Raw genomic sequence first — 17,117 nt, forward strand, 5'->3', positions numbered from 1 at the left:
ATTTTCTCGTCCAAATAGAACATAGTAACGACGGATTCTCCTTCAGAACAACTAAAGAGCTTTTCACTGACAATTGAACCAATTCTTCTTTAAGGAGGAAAATCTCATCCTTCTCCATTCTAAAAGGTCACCACTCACCTCCACCCAACCACAGTAGCTACTGTCTATCTGGAAAACTTTGAGAGAGAGCACTCTTGAATTTTTTTTTCATTTATTGTAGTATTATTATTACGACCACCATCATCTTCATGACTAAAATCCCTTATATCCACCAACTTCAATAATGTGACGATTTAAGTACTATCAAGGGATTTGATTAATTCCCATCTAATCTCTAGTTTAGTTACCTTCCAATTTAATCTTTTTACTATAATTAATAACCTACCTAATTAATTACTTAATATTTTTATTTTCTGTTTCGTATTCACCTCATAAACTCCTCAATTAATTGGTTAAATTGCTACTTAAGGCTTTACAAAATTCTACATCAATTTCCATTTGTTTTGGTGACTATGTAATTCAATCCTTGCATTAATTTTACTATTTTATTCAATTAATTACTAAATAATATTATTTCTAATTTAATTATTAATATTTCTGTTTTCTAATTCTGTACTCAGTTTGTAAATGCTAGATTAAAATTTAATAAGTTTAGTCCCTAAATAAATTTTTTCGATATCGACGAAAATCGGATTATTACGCTCCTCTAACAAAGTAACATACCAAACTAGAGCTTTTCCCTTAATCTTTCAACTTTATGGTTTATTTTCCTTGAAATAGCATGAAACTTTGTCGATTTAAACTTAAAGCCTTACTGTAAATGCTCTCGATCTCCGTCCACTGTTGTCGGATGGTTACTTGAATTCGATATGTTTCTCTTCTTAGCGAGACTTTCATCTTAACCTTTTGGATTGAATATTTGTCACCTTTGATTAACTCTTAACTAAATTCAGTACGTTCTAGTTTTATTTTTTGATATTTTATTCTCTTTTCTTTGATTTATTTTTGTCTCTTTGCTTCTATTAGTCTTGCCTAGGGCTTTTTGAAGTAGGAAACTTTCATCCTATTTTTATTGTTTTTGTTTATATTTTTGTTTGATTTGATTGTGGTTGTGGAGATATTTGATTGTTGATTCTAGGTAAGGCTATGTGAATAGTTTGATTGTGAATTTTCTTGAATTATAATTTTGGCTGAGAGGGAAATGGTGAGTAGGTTAAAGATGAAGGGTTGTTGAGTTGGTTGGGTTAGAGGTGAGACATACGAAAAAAACAATGTTTTAAAAATTAAATTAGCTTGAGTTGTTGATATTTTTTGGATTAATGGACTAGGGAGAAATGATGAAAAAATTGAGTGATCAAAGTCTAAAATTGAAAACTTACTAATAGTTAAGTAAAATCGGGTATAATTTATCTTTATTTTTATTATGTTTTAAATTGGCGTAATAACTTTTTTAGCCCTCCATTTAATTTTGTCTCTTTTATCCCTTAAACTTGCATTGTTTATCAAATCACTCCAAAATGGATGAAAAATTAACCACTGTTAACTTTGCTGATGTGGCATACACATGGATGCCACACCAGTAATTAATTAATTTTTTAAAATTTAAAAAATTTTAAAAAATATTTTTTAAGAATATAAATTTATTTTAAAAATTATTATAAAAATTACAAAAATATTTTAAATTTTTTAAAAATTAATTAATTGCTAATGTTAACATATACTTGGATTGCCATGTGGATGTTGTGTTAGCTAAGTTAACAAATGTTAATTTTTCCATCCATTTTGGGTGATTTAACAAACAATTCAAGTCAAAAGGTTAAAAGAGACGAAAAATCAAATGGAGGGCCAAATAAATCATCATGCCTTTTAAATTTCTAAATTTCGTTGTCGAGCCTAGACCTGCTCATGGGTTTGGCTACCGTCCAGGCTCGAAAGCTTGCCCAAAAAATGGGAGGGTTTGAACAAAAATACGAGGCTTAAAAAATGAGCTTGGATAAAATTTAATGCCTATATTCTATGTAGGCTGAAATTAGGCCGAAAAATCTTGTCCAAGGCCCCATCCGAATATATTATGTTATAAAAAATAATTATATATATTTATATCAAATCACTACCACAATAAAAATTAAACTCATTACCCAAAACCTAAAAAAAAAATTACCCAACTAAATAACCGAACCCAAAATATAGAATTTTAAAAATTATATTTAATATAATAAAACATTTATTATATTTATTTGTGTTTTTGAATATGATGAAACATTTATTATATTTATGGAAATATTTTTAATATAAATAATTTTTAATGTGTTAGAAAATTTTTATTTTAATATTTTTAATGTATTTACTGTATTATATTTAAAAAAATATTTTTAAATAAAAATTTAATTTAGGAGAACCAGATTGGGCTTGGATTGATCTTTGAGTAAAAAAATAAACTCTTTTTTAGACCAGACTGGACTAAACTTGAAAAGTTGATATAAATACTTTGCCTGACCCAACCCCTCCTCAAGTGAAGCCTCAAAACAGGAAAAAGACTTCACTAACACAATTCATTCATAACCCCCGCCAGTCAAAACAGTTCTAAAGGTTTTTAAGAAGGCAGGCTGGCAGCATTATAATCTTAAAGATTCTCAAGTCCACAATTTTTTCTCTCTCGTTTCTACCTCTCCAGTTCTACCCACTCTGCTCCGTTTGGTATTTCTTTTACTATATTTGCATTGGCTTTGCAAGTGCATGCTTTTTATTATTTATTGAATTTTATTGATGATTTACGCCCTAAAAATTGGTGTGTTTTGAATGAACAATTCATAGATTTTAAACGTTGGTGGTGAAAATGTCGGAGAAGGGTGGCAGAATGTTCTCCTTGCCCACCAAAACAACACCCAAATCTTCTCTCAAATCCACCGCTGGTTTGACTCTCTTCCCTTTGATTCATGATTCGTTATTTTTTTGCGCTTCTTACTATATTGTGTTCAATTCCCTTGCCTCTTCTATCTTCATTTTTTTTATTTAGTTGTTAATTTCTCTCATGGTGTAAAACCCTCTACTTGTATAACTATTTAATAATAATTAGCCATGGCCATAACAAAGACAAAATTTGCTAAATACCCCTTCTTCCTTTTAGTTATTTATTTATCCATATCAGCATTCAGTTCATTCAACATACATTAGAACAAATTTGATATCACTTAACGCATTAAACATGCATGCACTCTTTGCTCTGTAAATATTTTGTTATTCTTTAACACCCTTTTCCGTGGCTTCATTAACATTGAAAGGAAAAGATGATAATTCAGCAAAATCAAAGAGGGGAAGGAAAGTTCAGTTTGGAACTGAAGGTCAATTGTTTTTCTTCCTTTTCCTTTTGTTCTCTGCCTTTTGATTTTTATATTTCTGTGAATATCATCCTTACAGATCCTACTCTGTCTGTATTTTTCCTTCTTTTAGGTTCACCTGATGTTAATTTCTCATCGCCAAAATCTGATGGCAAGTTTGCAACCCCTTTTGGTAAAGGTACTATCCCCTCCTCACTTCTTGGTGCTTTCAGTAAAGGGATTATCTTTACTTTTTTTTCCCTAAGGTATTGCCTGTTTTCATTGATACTGCGTAAAATATAATGTACAAGGTGGAAAAGGAGAAAAGGCAGCGAATGGTGGAAAGACTCATGTGGCCAAAGAATCACAGTCATTGGAGCTCAGAGTTGAACAGGGTTTTTACTTGCCTTAACTACCATACATGTTTGTTTCAATGATTTGTTACTCTTTGTTTACCAAGTTAGTTCTTTGTCAAGCCTGCATTTAGGTTGTATTTATACTTTTTTTCTTTATTTGAATGATTAACAGTATTTCACTTGTAGGACGTGAAAACAATACAAGATGGCATCTTTGCTAAGAATTTTAATTAGATTGCTTATTGTAATGAGTGTGCACACCCTGGCATCAATTTATAAATAGTAATATTTTTCTTTCAAAGAAGTAGAAATAATTTGTTTTCAAGGGAGTATCACTTTTTATCGTAAGCATTTATGCTGTTAAACTGCCAAAGGAACATAAATTTCCTTTCTAGGTATCTTATTGTGCACTTCCGTTTCCCAATTTTGTTTTTGGTGAATTACAATAACAGGGCAAAGCCCGAACAACCAACGCGACTAGCGCGACTCGAACCCAGGCCACACTTGGGGCGGTCCATCAGGCCTTCTCATGGGGTTCTCCTTTTCCCAATTTTTGATATTCTTATTAGATCAATTACTTTCCTTGGTCTAATATGGCATTAATGTATGTTACATACTGGTTTTCATTTGGCACCTGGATTTTACTTTTATTTATTTATTTTCTGATTGGTTGTATAACTCTGTTGTCGTTCCTCTTCTGTTGGCCTCGTTACTTCTTTTATTTTCTTTTATCATGTACTTTATGGATAGAGTGTCTTGGGTTTTTAGATTCTTCTCTCTTTTTTCAAATAGTCTTGGTTTTAAAGTCATCTTTTCTAAAATTAGTTTTGGTTTTAAGATCTGTGTCTGAAGCTTTGCTTAAGCTGGAAAGGTCATTGCCATTATTTGCAGAACTTCCAGAAAATGTTAAATGCCTTATGGACTGTGAGGCTGCCGGTATCTTAGAAGGCATTCAGGATCAAATGGTTATACTCTCCAGCGATCCAACTATTAAGCTCCCTGAGTAAGAACTTGCTTAGAATCTTTGATCTTGTGTGGAAGGGTTCATCAAATTTCTCTAACCCATCATCCTTTTCAGATCATTTGGTTCAGGACTGCAGTATGCCAAGACTGGTAGCTATTATACCAATCCCCAGTCTGTTAGAAAAGTTCTTCAGTATCCTTGATTTTCTGTTTTCCATGGCACTTATATAATGGATAATTTTCTTGTCATTCTTTGCTTTATGCGACATCCAATCTTTTTGTGGTTCATCTCCTGTTGAACCATTAACTCAAATCTCAGATCTCTTACAAAATATGGTGTCTCTAACAGTGAGGTATCATGTCTTAACCTGAGTGCTTAATTTGAAACAATCAAGCTACTGTCTCAGTTCCAAAATGTTGTTGCAGATTTGTGTGATTGCCAATACTTGTCCAGAAACTGTTGATGAAGTTTTTGCTCTTGTCCGATCCTTGGAGGTATGACCCATATGGGTATTTTCTTAAATCTGATATATGAAGAATAGGAGAGTAGGAGCTTTATTGTAAAATGAAGCAAAGATACTAGTTTGACATTTTTATTGTGTGATTTAGGCTAAGAGAAGCAAACTCACTGGACCACTTAAAGATGTATTGGAAGAGCTAGCTAAACTTAAAACATCAACCTAATGGCATGTGGGGATGCTCTGGTAAGATGGCTTTTACTAGGATGTTACTGCTGTAGGTTCTAGCCTTCTAGGTTGTGATTATTGTTTGGATTCGATAAACCAAGTGTGTGTAGGTTACTTGACTGTTGGAGGCAGGTTACTTGACTGTTAAGAGGCAGGAGATGTGCTTTTTTTTTTTGTGGGGAAGCCTTGTTGGAACTGGTTTGAAAGAAATTTCCTCCTCTCTTAATTGGTGGTTGTACCCTTTCCATTTTAATAACCAGAGATTAACTAGACCTTGTGCAGCAGGAATTGTTAACTGTTGGAATATAATTATCTTATGATGTGAATTTGTAGTCGAATATAGATATTGTATCTGTAGCAGCATTGTTTGATGGGACTGCAGGATTTTATAATTTTTGGAATATTATATCTTATTATGTGAATTCGTGGTCGAATATTGGTATTGTATTTGGAGCAGCATTGTTTGATGGTGATTATTGTTGCATGACTGGTATGCTACTATTAAGAACTGAATCTCTCAGCAATCTCTTTCGATATGGAAAAATACGGTTGGATGAGTTGCTTTGCTTGCTAGTTGTGTAAGTAGGATCTAAATACTTGATGAACTCATCTTGGGGGTCTCTCTATGTCCATCCCACCATTTCTTAGGCTTAGGTGGTAATCATAGGGAGCCTTAAGAAGCTTGCTCTTTGATGTGCTTAATTGAAATAGTATGGTTAAGAAGAACATGGAGAGATGATTTAGTTTTGTGTTGTATTGATATGTAAAAATAAGTGGCATTAAAGAACATAGAAAGTTGATAATAACATCCTTATGAACAGGTGAATGTTGAAGATGTGTCGGTATAGGAATATGGTTGTGATGTAGCGGAGAAATTGGTGGAGTTTGTTTGTGTTGCAGCTTGCAAGATGGAAAATGGTAATATGCTTATGGTGTATGTCTGTTAGATAGAGATGTTTTGAGATAGAGATATATGTTTATGGAAAGAAAAAAAAAGAGTAATAAAAGTTCCATAATTAATGTATCAAGGACCAAAAAAGAAAGAAGGAAAATTTAGAGATAGATACAGTTACTGCTAGATAGATGGTCCCTCCACAATTGTAAGTAAGATAGACGTGGTCGGTCAGGATTATTTGTATTTGGACTCCTTAGCGTAATGGTTCTAATTTCTGAAGACATTGTGGTTCTAATTTTTAAGAGATGTTTGGTATAGTTATATTCTAATTTCTCATGTTATTTTTATAGGCCATAAAATGAACATTAAAAATATAAAAGAAGTCATAAGGATAAAGACTAGTTATCTGCAGCATTCTTTTCCCAAATTCTAACTCTTACAAGAATTAAAACGAGTAATTTGAACCTTCAATTATATTTAATTTAGTGATGGTGTTTCAAACATGTTTTTTTAATTATACTTAGATTCATTAATTATAATTATTATAAATGTCACATGTCTAATTACAATTAATTATCAAATCCATTGAGTTTTCTAAATATACCTTTTTAACTTATTTGAAATTAACTTTTTAATTTTTTTTTACAATTATAAAGGGTGTGGCCTTAGTTTAAATTGTATTAGTTGCGTTAGTTATTTAGGTTTTGCTCTAATTCCGATTGATTTGTGAATTAATATAAATAAATTGAAAATTAATTAAATTGATAATATTTCTTTAATTCGACCAAATTAGTTGGATGACTTCAAGTGATGGGACTGCATGACCGGTTTCACTACGATGTAGCTCTGAAAATATTGGGCGTAACTCATTAGATTCGGTCCATAAACTCTACCGCAAGAGCAAACTTGGAAGGCGAAGGGATGGAAGACTCATAAATATCACATTCTGCCGACACTTCTTCCATTATGATTTCCAATATATCTAATAAAAATATGATAAATACCATATGTTTCTCTACTTAATACGGTGACCGGTGGTTTAACCAATTATTCGTTTTGTGTTTTAATTACTAATATCTTATTATAATTATATTCTGGCATCATCTTAAAATAATAAATAAATCCAAGACGAATTAAACCGAATTTGTATCTCTTTTTTTTTATAAATAAATGCCATATGGCTAATAATTTATTATAACATTATGGAAATTTAATTTGGTTTACCCTCATGAAAAAAAAAAAGCAACAGCAACGGGACATAGTAATGATTGGCCATTGACAAATTAAAATAATTACGGCCTTCCTGTAATGAAAAAACTCGTTAAATAAATTAAAAAAGAAAAAGAAAAAAGAGAGAGCATCATATCATCTAGATCTAGAAGGATACAACTGAAAACTAGAAATAGCATCCATTCTCATTCTCTCATACTCGTCTCTCTGTTGTTCTCCCCTGCAAACAAGTTTTACAGAAAAGAGTGTGTGTGTGTGTGTGTGTTTTTTTTCCTATTCTTGGTTGTGGTGGTAAAGAAATATGAGCAAATTGTTCTAAAAATAGAAGGAAAAAGAATAATGAAGGTGAGGCATATAGTATTGGGTTTACTCTCGATTTCCGTCATTGCTCCCATCTTTCTTTACACTGATAGGGTCGGCTCCTTCGTCAATCCCTCTTCTTGTACGTCTATTTCTCCTTTTTTTTTCTTCTTCTTAATTTCCTGTTTCCATTCTTTCATGCTGATCTCTTCTTCCTCACGGTAATTTCTGCAGCAAGACGCGATTTTCTTGATGATGTTTCAGCTTTTGTAAGTTTCTTTCTTCTTTCTTTCCTGGGTTTAAACAATTATAATGATAGACAAAAAAAATTAATTTTTATTATTTCTTGTGCAGACGGTGTCTGGCGATACTAGACATCTCAATGTTCTTCACCAGGTAGTAACATAGTAGAATGTGTTCCATTTCTTGTTCAGAGTATGCATTTCTATTGATTGGTTTCAGATCTAACGCCTACAATTTCCAATTCTTTGCCGTAGGAAACTTCCGCCGCCTTGAAAGAACCCATTGGAGTCGTATATTCTGACAACTCTACAGGTTCCTTTCCCAACGGTTATTTATTTATTGTTGTGTTTATTGAAGAATTAGGCAATGCAAATGTGAATTGATGGGTGTTTGATTTACCAATGACAGTGACGAGGGAACATAAATCAGCACGAGTGCTTTCTGCTACCGATGAAGAACGTCAACAACAGCAATTATCTAACCCCATTAGGCAGGTCATCGATCGAGCACCCCCCGGTCTCACCACTGCCCTGGATTCCCATCCTAATGCCTCTGACATCTCGGTAATTGCTTCCCCTATCTTTTTTAGTATTTCATTTCATTTTCTAAATCTTCCCCCATTCTGTGTATGCCTATTACCTTTCTTTTTTTTTTTGAATTACATATGCCTATTACCTTTCACATGCTATAAACAGGCCTATTTTATCTTCTCATATTGCCATAGCAGCGTTTTACTAGTAATTCCCGGTTTTCTCGTTGATTTTATTACTTGCCTCTTATTTGAGACTGTTGTACTACTTTGGAAACTTGAATCGTCCCCTTTCTGTATGTACTAAACATTTGCTTTATGTGGTGCTTCAGTTGTCACCAAAACGGAAATGTGACTATACCCCTAATCCTCTTATTTTTACCTTATCATTTCTTTTTCCATGTCTTTGTGTTGAGCTGTTTCCTTCAATTTTGAATTGCATATCAAACGAAAAATTCTCTTTAATAAGGTTCAATGTAAACTTTAACCTTGAAGTTATTTTATTCTGTGACCCTTTTGAGCTTGTTGGCACTTTTTGCTGGTTTTGTCTACCCATAATTGTTTCTCTACGGCTAAAAATAGTTTCTTGATGCTGCCACATTTCCAGGATTCACAATAAGAGTAAGTGTTAAACCTAATTGTGAGCTTAGTTGACAGTTATTTTACCTTGTTTGCTTTACCAATAGGCTATTGAGCTTGAGCAGCAACCAACTCAGCCCTCTGGCAAAATTGTTCAGGAGCATTCAGATAACAAACATGACAGATTGACTGAACCAGCAGATGCTCAGGTCCGTCACCTCAAAGATCAGCTCATCCGTGCAAAACTATACCTGTCCCTTCCTGCTATCAAAAACAACCCACATGTTACAAGGGAGCTTCGACTGCGGGTTAAGGAAGTTACACGTGCTCTTGGTGATGCAACCAAGGATTCAGATCTGCCAAAAAAGTATCTTATTTCTGAACATAGGGCTGCTGATCTCTATTTTAAGCTTTCTTTGCTTTCAGTTTGTTAAATTCCCACATCTGTTCCTTATTTCTTCAGGGTCAGCCACCACAGTTTCTACATCACTCTAATTTGTGTGTGTTTTTTGTTCAGTGCTGTTGATAAGTTGAAAGCGATGGATCAATCGTTAGAAAAAGGGAAGCAGATTCAAGATGACTGCGCTGCTGTGGTAAAGAAGCTACGGGCTATGCTTCACTCATCTGAAGAGCAACTACGAGTGCACAAAAAGCAGACCATGTTTTTGACACAATTAACTGCAAAAACGCTTCCCAAGGGTCTTCATTGCCTGCCTTTGCGTCTTACTACTGAGTATTATACCTTGAATTCTTCTCAACAAAACTTTCCAAATCAGCAGAAATTAGAAGACCCCCGCCTGTATCATTATGCTCTTTTCTCAGATAACATATTAGCAGCAGCAGTTGTCGTAAACTCAACTATCTCACATGCTAAGGTAATACTCTTCTATGGAGACTTAACTCGTACTTCCTTTGGCTGCCGGTGGAAAAGGAAACTGTTCATCACCTTAAATCTTAAGTTTGCCATTTCCATTTCATTTTAATCTTTTACACTCTTGAGAGAAGTAAAGGTTGGGGTATATGCGTGTGCATGCATGTGTGTGTGTTTTTGCATGAAACTTGATAGGTACATAATTACAATTGAGCTCCTTGCTTTTGTTGACTTGTTGAACTCGTGAAATTTTCTTGATTCTTTGCAGCACCCTTCGGATCATGTTTTCCACATTGTTACTGATAGGCTTAATTATGCGGCAATGAGAATGTGGTTCCTAAGTAATCCACCAGGGAAAGCCACTATACAGGTCCAGAACATTGAAGAATTTACATGGTTAAACTCAAGCTACAGTCCAGTTCTTAAGCAGTTAGGTTCTCCTTCCATGATTGATTATTACTTCAGGGCACATCGGGCTAGTTCTGATTCAAATCTGAAGTTCCGGAACCCAAAGTATTTGTCCATACTGAACCATCTTCGGTTTTATCTACCAGAGATCTTCCCAAAACTAAATAAAGTGCTGTTCCTAGATGATGATATAGTAGTCCAGAAGGACCTTACTGGCCTTTGGTCCCTTGATTTGAAGGGAAACGTCAATGGTGCTGTTGAAACTTGTGGGGAAAGCTTCCATCGGTTTGATCGGTATCTCAACTTCTCAAATCCCCTGATCTCAAAGAACTTTGACCCACATGCTTGTGGATGGGCATATGGAATGAATATTTTTGATTTGGCGGAATGGAGGCGGCAAAGCATCACGGAGGTATACCACAGATGGCAGAGGCTGGTAAGTGATGGAAGTTCCTTGCAAACCATGTTAGATTTGGTTCACATTGCTAGTCTTAATTAGTGATCACCTGACTTACTAAGTTTGTTTGATCTGTCTTACCCGGTAATAGTATGCCAATCGTACTTAAAGTACAAATGAAAGGGGTAAAACCAAGTCTCGCTTCAGAAAACATGGGTATTGGAAATCTTTGAAACCTAGAGGTTCCTAATTTTAAAGGAGGTGCTTGTTGGGATAACAGCTATTTATTGGAAGTAGCTACTTAAAAAAAGAAATACTTACTAGATTTTTAAACCCAGGTTTCCTCTTTTCCTTCAAGTGGGGTAACGGGAACTGCTGCCGAACAACTCTTTACTATTCTGTAACATATAATAGCTGTCCCTCCTCAAATGGCTGTTTAGCATGGCTTGCTAAACCCCTTAGGTGCTTAAGCCTCCTGATCACACTTGTACACGTAGAGAGATGTACGATTAAGTGATTGGATCATACCCCACTTCTAGAATGGAGAAAAAAAAGCTACATTTTATTTCAGTGATACTTTCCATAAAGATTTAGAGTTTGGTTGTTGACCTTTACCCTCTATTTTGAGTGCCATTGTAAATGCTAAAAAGGGTAGCTTGGAAGGTTCAATTCAGTATTTCTTCATTGTGGGCATATCCTATACTTTGTACATGGTGTCATACCGGTGTATTACCTTGTTTCTAATTTCAAAGTCAATTTTATATGCAGAATCGTGACAGGCAATTGTGGAAGTTGGGAACCCTGCCTCCTGGTCTCATAACATTTTGGAAACGCACATACTCCCTTGACAAATCTTGGCATGTGCTGGGGCTTGGCTACAATCCTAATGTAAACCAGAGGGAGATCAACCGGGCTGCTGTTATACACTATAATGGCAACTTGAAACCATGGCTGGAGATAGGTATACCCAAGTATAAAATCTATTGGGCCAAGTATGTAGATTATGAGACAGTGTATTTGCGAGAGTGCAACATCAATCCGTAGAAAGCCTTGATGGGATATTAAAGTGTGGTGGTGAGCCATGGTTTACCCGTGCATTTTGACATCAATTTGTAGTTATTTCGTTAAGAGGTGGCGGGTTGAAATTCATCATGCCTTGTATACATTGTCAATTTTGTTTTTGATTTTTTGGCTCGTACCGCAATGTGTGGAATTGACGTTGATGCGACTATTTTTTAGCTATTTAAGCAGAAGTGCAGCCGTATTTGTTTGTATATCATCCGTAATCTTTGTATCCCTATGCATGCAGCTAAGTTATATTCTTTGTAGCGTATTACTTTTTATGCATAACATAATAAACAGAAGCGAAGGAGTTTACTGAAAGAGGAGCCAGTAGTAACGCATTGGTTTCATTCAAATTCTACTTTTAAGAATCCCTTACAGGAGATGCTAATATTATGATATTATCAATATTGTTTATTTTAATTAATGAAATGGGATTGTTGTTGAACCCCATCTAAAAATTCCAATATCCTTGCTAGGGTGGTGAAGGCAGGTTTTTCTTGATCACTGCCAAGCAATTATCATGAGGCCTTGTATGAGGCAGATACCTAATTTTACTCTCAGGATTAAGCCGTTCCAACCTGCATTGTAACATCACTCAACATCAACATCAACAATTTCAAGCTTGAATTGATCATGAAAAGAAACCCAACATTGCGAAATAACTTACTGATAGTTGAGGAGGAAATGGTGAAGAAAAATAGAAATTTCAAGCTTGGCAAGATCATTTCCAGGGCACAACCTGCTTCCTGCTCCAAAGGGAAGGAAAGTTCCTGCTTTGGCGTTATAGTCCTGCATATAGTTAAGAGACCATTATAATTTAACTAATAGGTTACGCTTTATGGTTCTTGAACATACATACGTATAAAGAAAAAGATTGAAGGAAAGGTGAAAAGCGTTGTGAAACTTACATCCCATCGAGAAGGATCAAATTCTTTTGGATTTGGATAAATCTCAGGATCCAAGTGAATGCTTCTGAACCAAGCTAACACTTTCCATCCCTTTGGAATAGTATAACCTGAAAAACCAATAGCTTTGAGTGTGAATGATGTAGCAATATCACTATATATATTAATATAATCATATCATTAAAACTGACCGCTTATTTTGACGTCTGTTTTTGCCTCACGGAAGACCATCAGTGAGAATGTTATCAACCGAAGCGTTTCATCAATCACCTTCATATACATATAAATCAAAATATAAGCAGTGAAATGAAGGGTATGTTGAAGCCTTACAATTAACTGATATAACAGATGTGATGTACCTTGGATAGGTATTCAATTTCTCGAATATCCTTAAGGGTTAAACCTTTTTGGGTAGGTGGCCTTTTCTTCACAATCCTCTCTTGCTCTGCCTGTATACAATAAAATAATACTGTCAAGTAATGAAAAAGAAGCACATTAATGCTTTGAGACTGCTTCAAAACCTTTGCTTTTTCTAGAAATTCAGGGTGTTGTTGCAGGAAAATAGTCGCCCACATCGTAGTATGGCCAGAAGATTCATGGCCTGCATTCAGGTACATCAACATGATATCAATGATTTCCTCATCATCTAGTGTTTCACCTTTCTCATCTTTAACATCCATCAGGGCATCCAACATGTCTTTCTTCTTTGTGGACTTGTTCGTCTTCCTCTGACTTCTCCGCTCATTCACCACTGATTGAAAAGCTGCCACCAGGTTTTTCCTAGCCTGAAAAGAAGAAAATGCATTTATCTATTATGAATTATCCCTTCTTAGAGTAAGATAAGTAACTTGAGTCGCAAGAAAGATGTAAGAAAATCTCACCTTCAGGGCTTTATAGTAGGCAAATCCTGGGACATTGATTGCCATGGCTCTAACTCCATAGTTGAGAGTTGTGTATTCCCTCTCCAGAGCTTCCATTACTTCTTCGCTTTCCGAGCTTAGAAAAATATACATTATTATCCGAAAAGTGAGCTTCCGGAGCTGTGTCAAGAACTCGATTTTTCCCATCTTGGACCATTTGTCCAGGGTAGATATGACAATGTCCTCGATGTATGGGATGTAAATGGACAGTGCTTCATGGCCATTGACAGGAGCTGAAGTTAAACGGCGGAGACGCTTATGTTCTTCATAAGGGATACCAATGAATGATTTTTTTCCAATGAGCTCCACCGTGGATGTAGGCCATCCAGGCTTAAATGCATCATCATCATTTAATACCCTTTTACATGTTTCAGGCATTGTCACGATTACACTTGGGTTCCCAAACATGAAAGCCTTGTAGATTCCAGTACGTCCAAATCTGCATTAAATACATTGGTCATGAATGATGGTCAAGGATTTGATGATGTTTGATAATTTCTAAACTTGTTATCTAAGTAACATGTCGACTATTATCAGATTGGCAATAAAAACAAGTATTCAAAGAAAAACAAATGGTATCAAAATTGTAGATTGTAGTAAAATGGAATATCTTAGCAAGTAGTACAACACAAAAAGACATTATAGAAGGCGACAAGAGAGGCAACTGCCCCATTCTCTAGACATAAGGTGGTGGGTCTGGATCAAAAACATGTAATTCTGTTTTTTTTTTTTTGAATGAAAAAGTTGGCATAGGTCTCTAAGGTCCTCTCTTCCCCTGACAGGCTACGGCTCTAGCTGCTATGCTCCTCTTGTGTCATCACACCACCATTCTTTTTTTTAAACAATGACACCACCATACTTATTTCTGCTAATATTTTTTATACCTTGTCTGCAACTATACATAATCACATCTCTTTTAACCCTTGAATAAAAAAATAAGACTCGCTTATACACGTTTGAATCTAAATTTTTTTGCATTGACAATAATGCTGCAACCTAAACAAGCTATAGCGTTACATACTCTAAAAACTTACAACTAGGGTTCATAAAAAAAAACCTCTAAATTCGTGGGTTGAGATGAGTTCAGATCAATTCCATTAATCCCAATATACTTAATAAAATTGCTCCCTTTTCTTTTATAGTTATTTTTTATATATTTTAACTATAAATTTTAAAAATAATTAATATAATACAAAACATTATGTAAATTTTTAGAGGAAATGTGATAGGGTCGATGAAATTATAAATCAGGGTGACAAGAAGCAATCTAATCTCCCCAATCAAAGAAGTTAATTTTCTATCGATACCGATGGTACTGACCAGAACATCTCATTCTATTAATAAACCAAAACATTCAATTTTACTTTCTGTTTCAGCGTAAATTTTATTAGTATAGATCTATTTTGATAATTTTTTTCCATACCAATTAATATATTTATGTTGATTTTATGATCTATATTTAGGGTTTGTGACTGTACTTCTCGTAGTAATATTATATCCAAGAGTATTTTCTAATATTTATAAATATTTTTATATAAAATGAAAGATAAAATTGGAAACTATAGCTATACGTATAAATATGAATAGAAAAAATAATAGGTCTACCGCTACTAACTTGAGACCCCAAGCCATTTCTACTTAAGAGACAGCAATAAGAGGCCACCCTCTTCAATCAAATCAAGGTATGGAATGAAGTGGAATACAATGACGTCTCTCACTTCCCTTTCCACTCCATACTCCATTTCTATTTACCTTTTCCTTCTTTTTCCACCATTTCTTTTTTATCTGCTGGTGGTGGTGCCCTTTAAAGCATATAGGAAAAAAGAGCGGTGATGGGTGGCAAAGCAAAGTACCTGGAAACAAAAGAAGCGATGAAGGAATCGGGATCGTCGGACCTAAAGGCTCGGAGAAAGGACCACATGTTGCCGATGAAAGGCCACCCCAAATCCCCTGGCGGCAGAGAGTACCGCTCATCGCCCAATCGGGTTTCATACACCCACGGATTCACTCTCTCCAACACCCATTTTAGAAAGGCGAAAGCAGCCAGAATTGCTAAGAAGGCGACCGTCCACATCGAGCCCGTGATTTCCATTACAACAGCAACCATCACTCTGTTACGGTGTAACCTAAGTTGTCAACATTTAGATATGTGCTAGTACAGGAAGGAGGCATTTATGGAGAGTGGCACAAACATGGTAGTGACAACGCACAGGCAAATAGGGAAGTATATATGGTAGTACTAGAAATGTTAATTATATAAGATAAAGATAAAGGAAAAAGACAGGGAATACTGGGGAAGTGAGCTTGCCTCGCTTACCACCTCTATCTCTATGCATCCGCTTTCTAACTTTGCTCTTGTCGTTTCCCAGTTTGGATTATCTCTCTCCACTCCCACTCTCTATATCCTGCTTATATTTTGTAATCATCCCTATTTTTCTTTTCCTCTTTAAGCTTTAAAGGGTTGCACGCGAAGCATATAATATATATATATATATATAAAGGATTATAAAAATTATTATGTAATGTGATCCGTTTCTTTTTTTTTCTTTAATTTATAAAAAACACGTAAAAATAAAATTTATAATCTACAAAATTTATTACACGTAAACATGTAAAAATTACATACTTAAACATAATGGGCAGTAAATGATGAATAATAAAAACACATATCCAAAATTAAATTAAAAAGATTCAATCATGTACATTATCGAGTGTAAATGAAATAATTTGTATAATAAAATTAAATGCAAGGTAAACAGGGGAGATATATTTAAAAAATAAAAATATTGTGTATGTAATTATTTTAATAGTTTCCTTGATGTTGAATTGACTTAGAATTACAACTGCAATAAAAGGAATGGCATTTATTAATTAAAAGAATAGTATTTTTAGAAAATTATACAAAATGAGTAATGAGAACTCTAAGAAGACGATGCGAACGAATTTATTTTAAAAAAATCGACTTTTAAATTCTTTCCTTTTTATCTTTTATTTTATTTTATTTTCATTTTCTTTCTTCTTCTATACGTGATACGTCTCTTTCCCTTCTTTTCCTTTCCTTTCTCATTCTTTGGTTCCAGCCAAAACCTAGTCGGGTCACCTCCTTAATGCCAAAACGTTGCGTTTTGCAACTACTCCAGTTTTAAGTGTTTTACTATATATTAATTTAATTTAATTTAACTATTTCTTAAAACTTTTCATAAAATCTTAATTTAATTTTAAAAATATGATATTGAGTTTAGATAAAGAATATTTTGAAATTATTTTTAAAATATAATAGATTGTGTGAAATTTTATTTTTATATATAATTACTAACTTAATTTTAATTATTAATTAGAAAATGTAGATTGTTCATTAAATTTAAATATTACGACTTTGAATAATTTATTGTAACCTTATTTATATTTCTAAATATATGTTTCGATCTTAATATTGTATTTAATTTGTAAAAA

General features: G+C 34.2%; 3 protein-coding genes across 9 annotated transcripts; 2 read left to right on the forward strand and 1 right to left on the reverse strand.

The window, feature by feature from the left end:
* Window positions 1-2,510: 2,510 nt before the first annotated feature.
* LOC107900558 (DNA-directed RNA polymerases IV and V subunit 4) lies at window positions 2,511-5,744 on the forward strand. 4 transcript variants are annotated; one of them, XM_016826189.2, is made up of 11 exons: window positions 2,511-2,697; window positions 2,815-2,912; window positions 3,282-3,341; window positions 3,451-3,516; window positions 3,629-3,712; window positions 4,565-4,676; window positions 4,752-4,829; window positions 4,956-4,989; window positions 5,063-5,131; window positions 5,246-5,340; window positions 5,424-5,744. In XM_016826189.2, exons 2-10 carry the CDS (start codon window positions 2,837-2,839, stop codon window positions 5,318-5,320), a joined length of 654 nt encoding a protein of 217 aa, XP_016681678.1. In that variant the 5' UTR covers window positions 2,511-2,697; window positions 2,815-2,836; the 3' UTR covers window positions 5,321-5,340; window positions 5,424-5,744. The 4 variants fall into 4 exon arrangements, with proteins under 4 accessions (XP_016681678.1, XP_016681677.1, XP_016681679.1 ...); XM_016826188.2 differs by having other exon boundaries at window positions 5,433-5,744; XM_016826190.2 differs by having other exon boundaries at window positions 5,455-5,744.
* A 1,785-nt stretch (window positions 5,745-7,529) lies between these two features.
* Window positions 7,530-12,048, forward strand: LOC107900559 (probable galacturonosyltransferase 4). Of its 2 annotated transcripts, none has more exons than XM_016826192.2 (9): window positions 7,530-7,889; window positions 7,982-8,016; window positions 8,102-8,143; window positions 8,245-8,302; window positions 8,399-8,553; window positions 9,206-9,465; window positions 9,616-9,973; window positions 10,238-10,813; window positions 11,543-12,048. In XM_016826192.2, the coding sequence occupies exons 1-9, from the start codon at window positions 7,787-7,789 to the stop codon at window positions 11,816-11,818; spliced, it is 1,863 nt and encodes a 620-aa protein (XP_016681681.1). In that variant the 5' UTR covers window positions 7,530-7,786; the 3' UTR covers window positions 11,819-12,048. The 2 variants fall into 2 exon arrangements, with proteins under 2 accessions (XP_016681681.1, XP_040951903.1); XM_041095969.1 differs by having other exon boundaries at window positions 7,534-7,889; window positions 9,257-9,465.
* Window positions 12,049-12,147: 99 nt separating this feature from the next.
* Window positions 12,148-16,129, reverse strand: LOC107900560 (ent-kaurenoic acid oxidase 1). 3 transcript variants are annotated; one of them, XM_016826196.2, is made up of 9 exons: window positions 15,982-16,129; window positions 15,518-15,775; window positions 13,626-14,103; window positions 13,266-13,529; window positions 13,104-13,193; window positions 12,936-13,014; window positions 12,748-12,854; window positions 12,507-12,628; window positions 12,148-12,417 (listed from the first exon to the last, which is right to left on the reverse strand). In XM_016826196.2, the coding sequence occupies exons 2-9, from the start codon at window positions 15,769-15,771 to the stop codon at window positions 12,312-12,314; spliced, it is 1,500 nt and encodes a 499-aa protein (XP_016681685.2). In that variant the 5' UTR covers window positions 15,772-15,775; window positions 15,982-16,129; the 3' UTR covers window positions 12,148-12,311. The 3 variants fall into 3 exon arrangements, with proteins under 3 accessions (XP_016681685.2, XP_016681683.2, XP_016681682.2); XM_016826194.2 differs by having other exon boundaries at window positions 15,973-16,129; XM_016826193.2 differs by having other exon boundaries at window positions 15,518-16,129.
* Window positions 16,130-17,117: the final 988 nt, after the last annotated feature.

Source organism: Gossypium hirsutum, chromosome D06 (assembly GCF_007990345.1).
Source record: "Gossypium hirsutum isolate 1008001.06 chromosome D06, Gossypium_hirsutum_v2.1, whole genome shotgun sequence".
Lineage (NCBI taxonomy): Eukaryota > Viridiplantae > Streptophyta > Magnoliopsida > Malvales > Malvaceae > Gossypium > Gossypium hirsutum.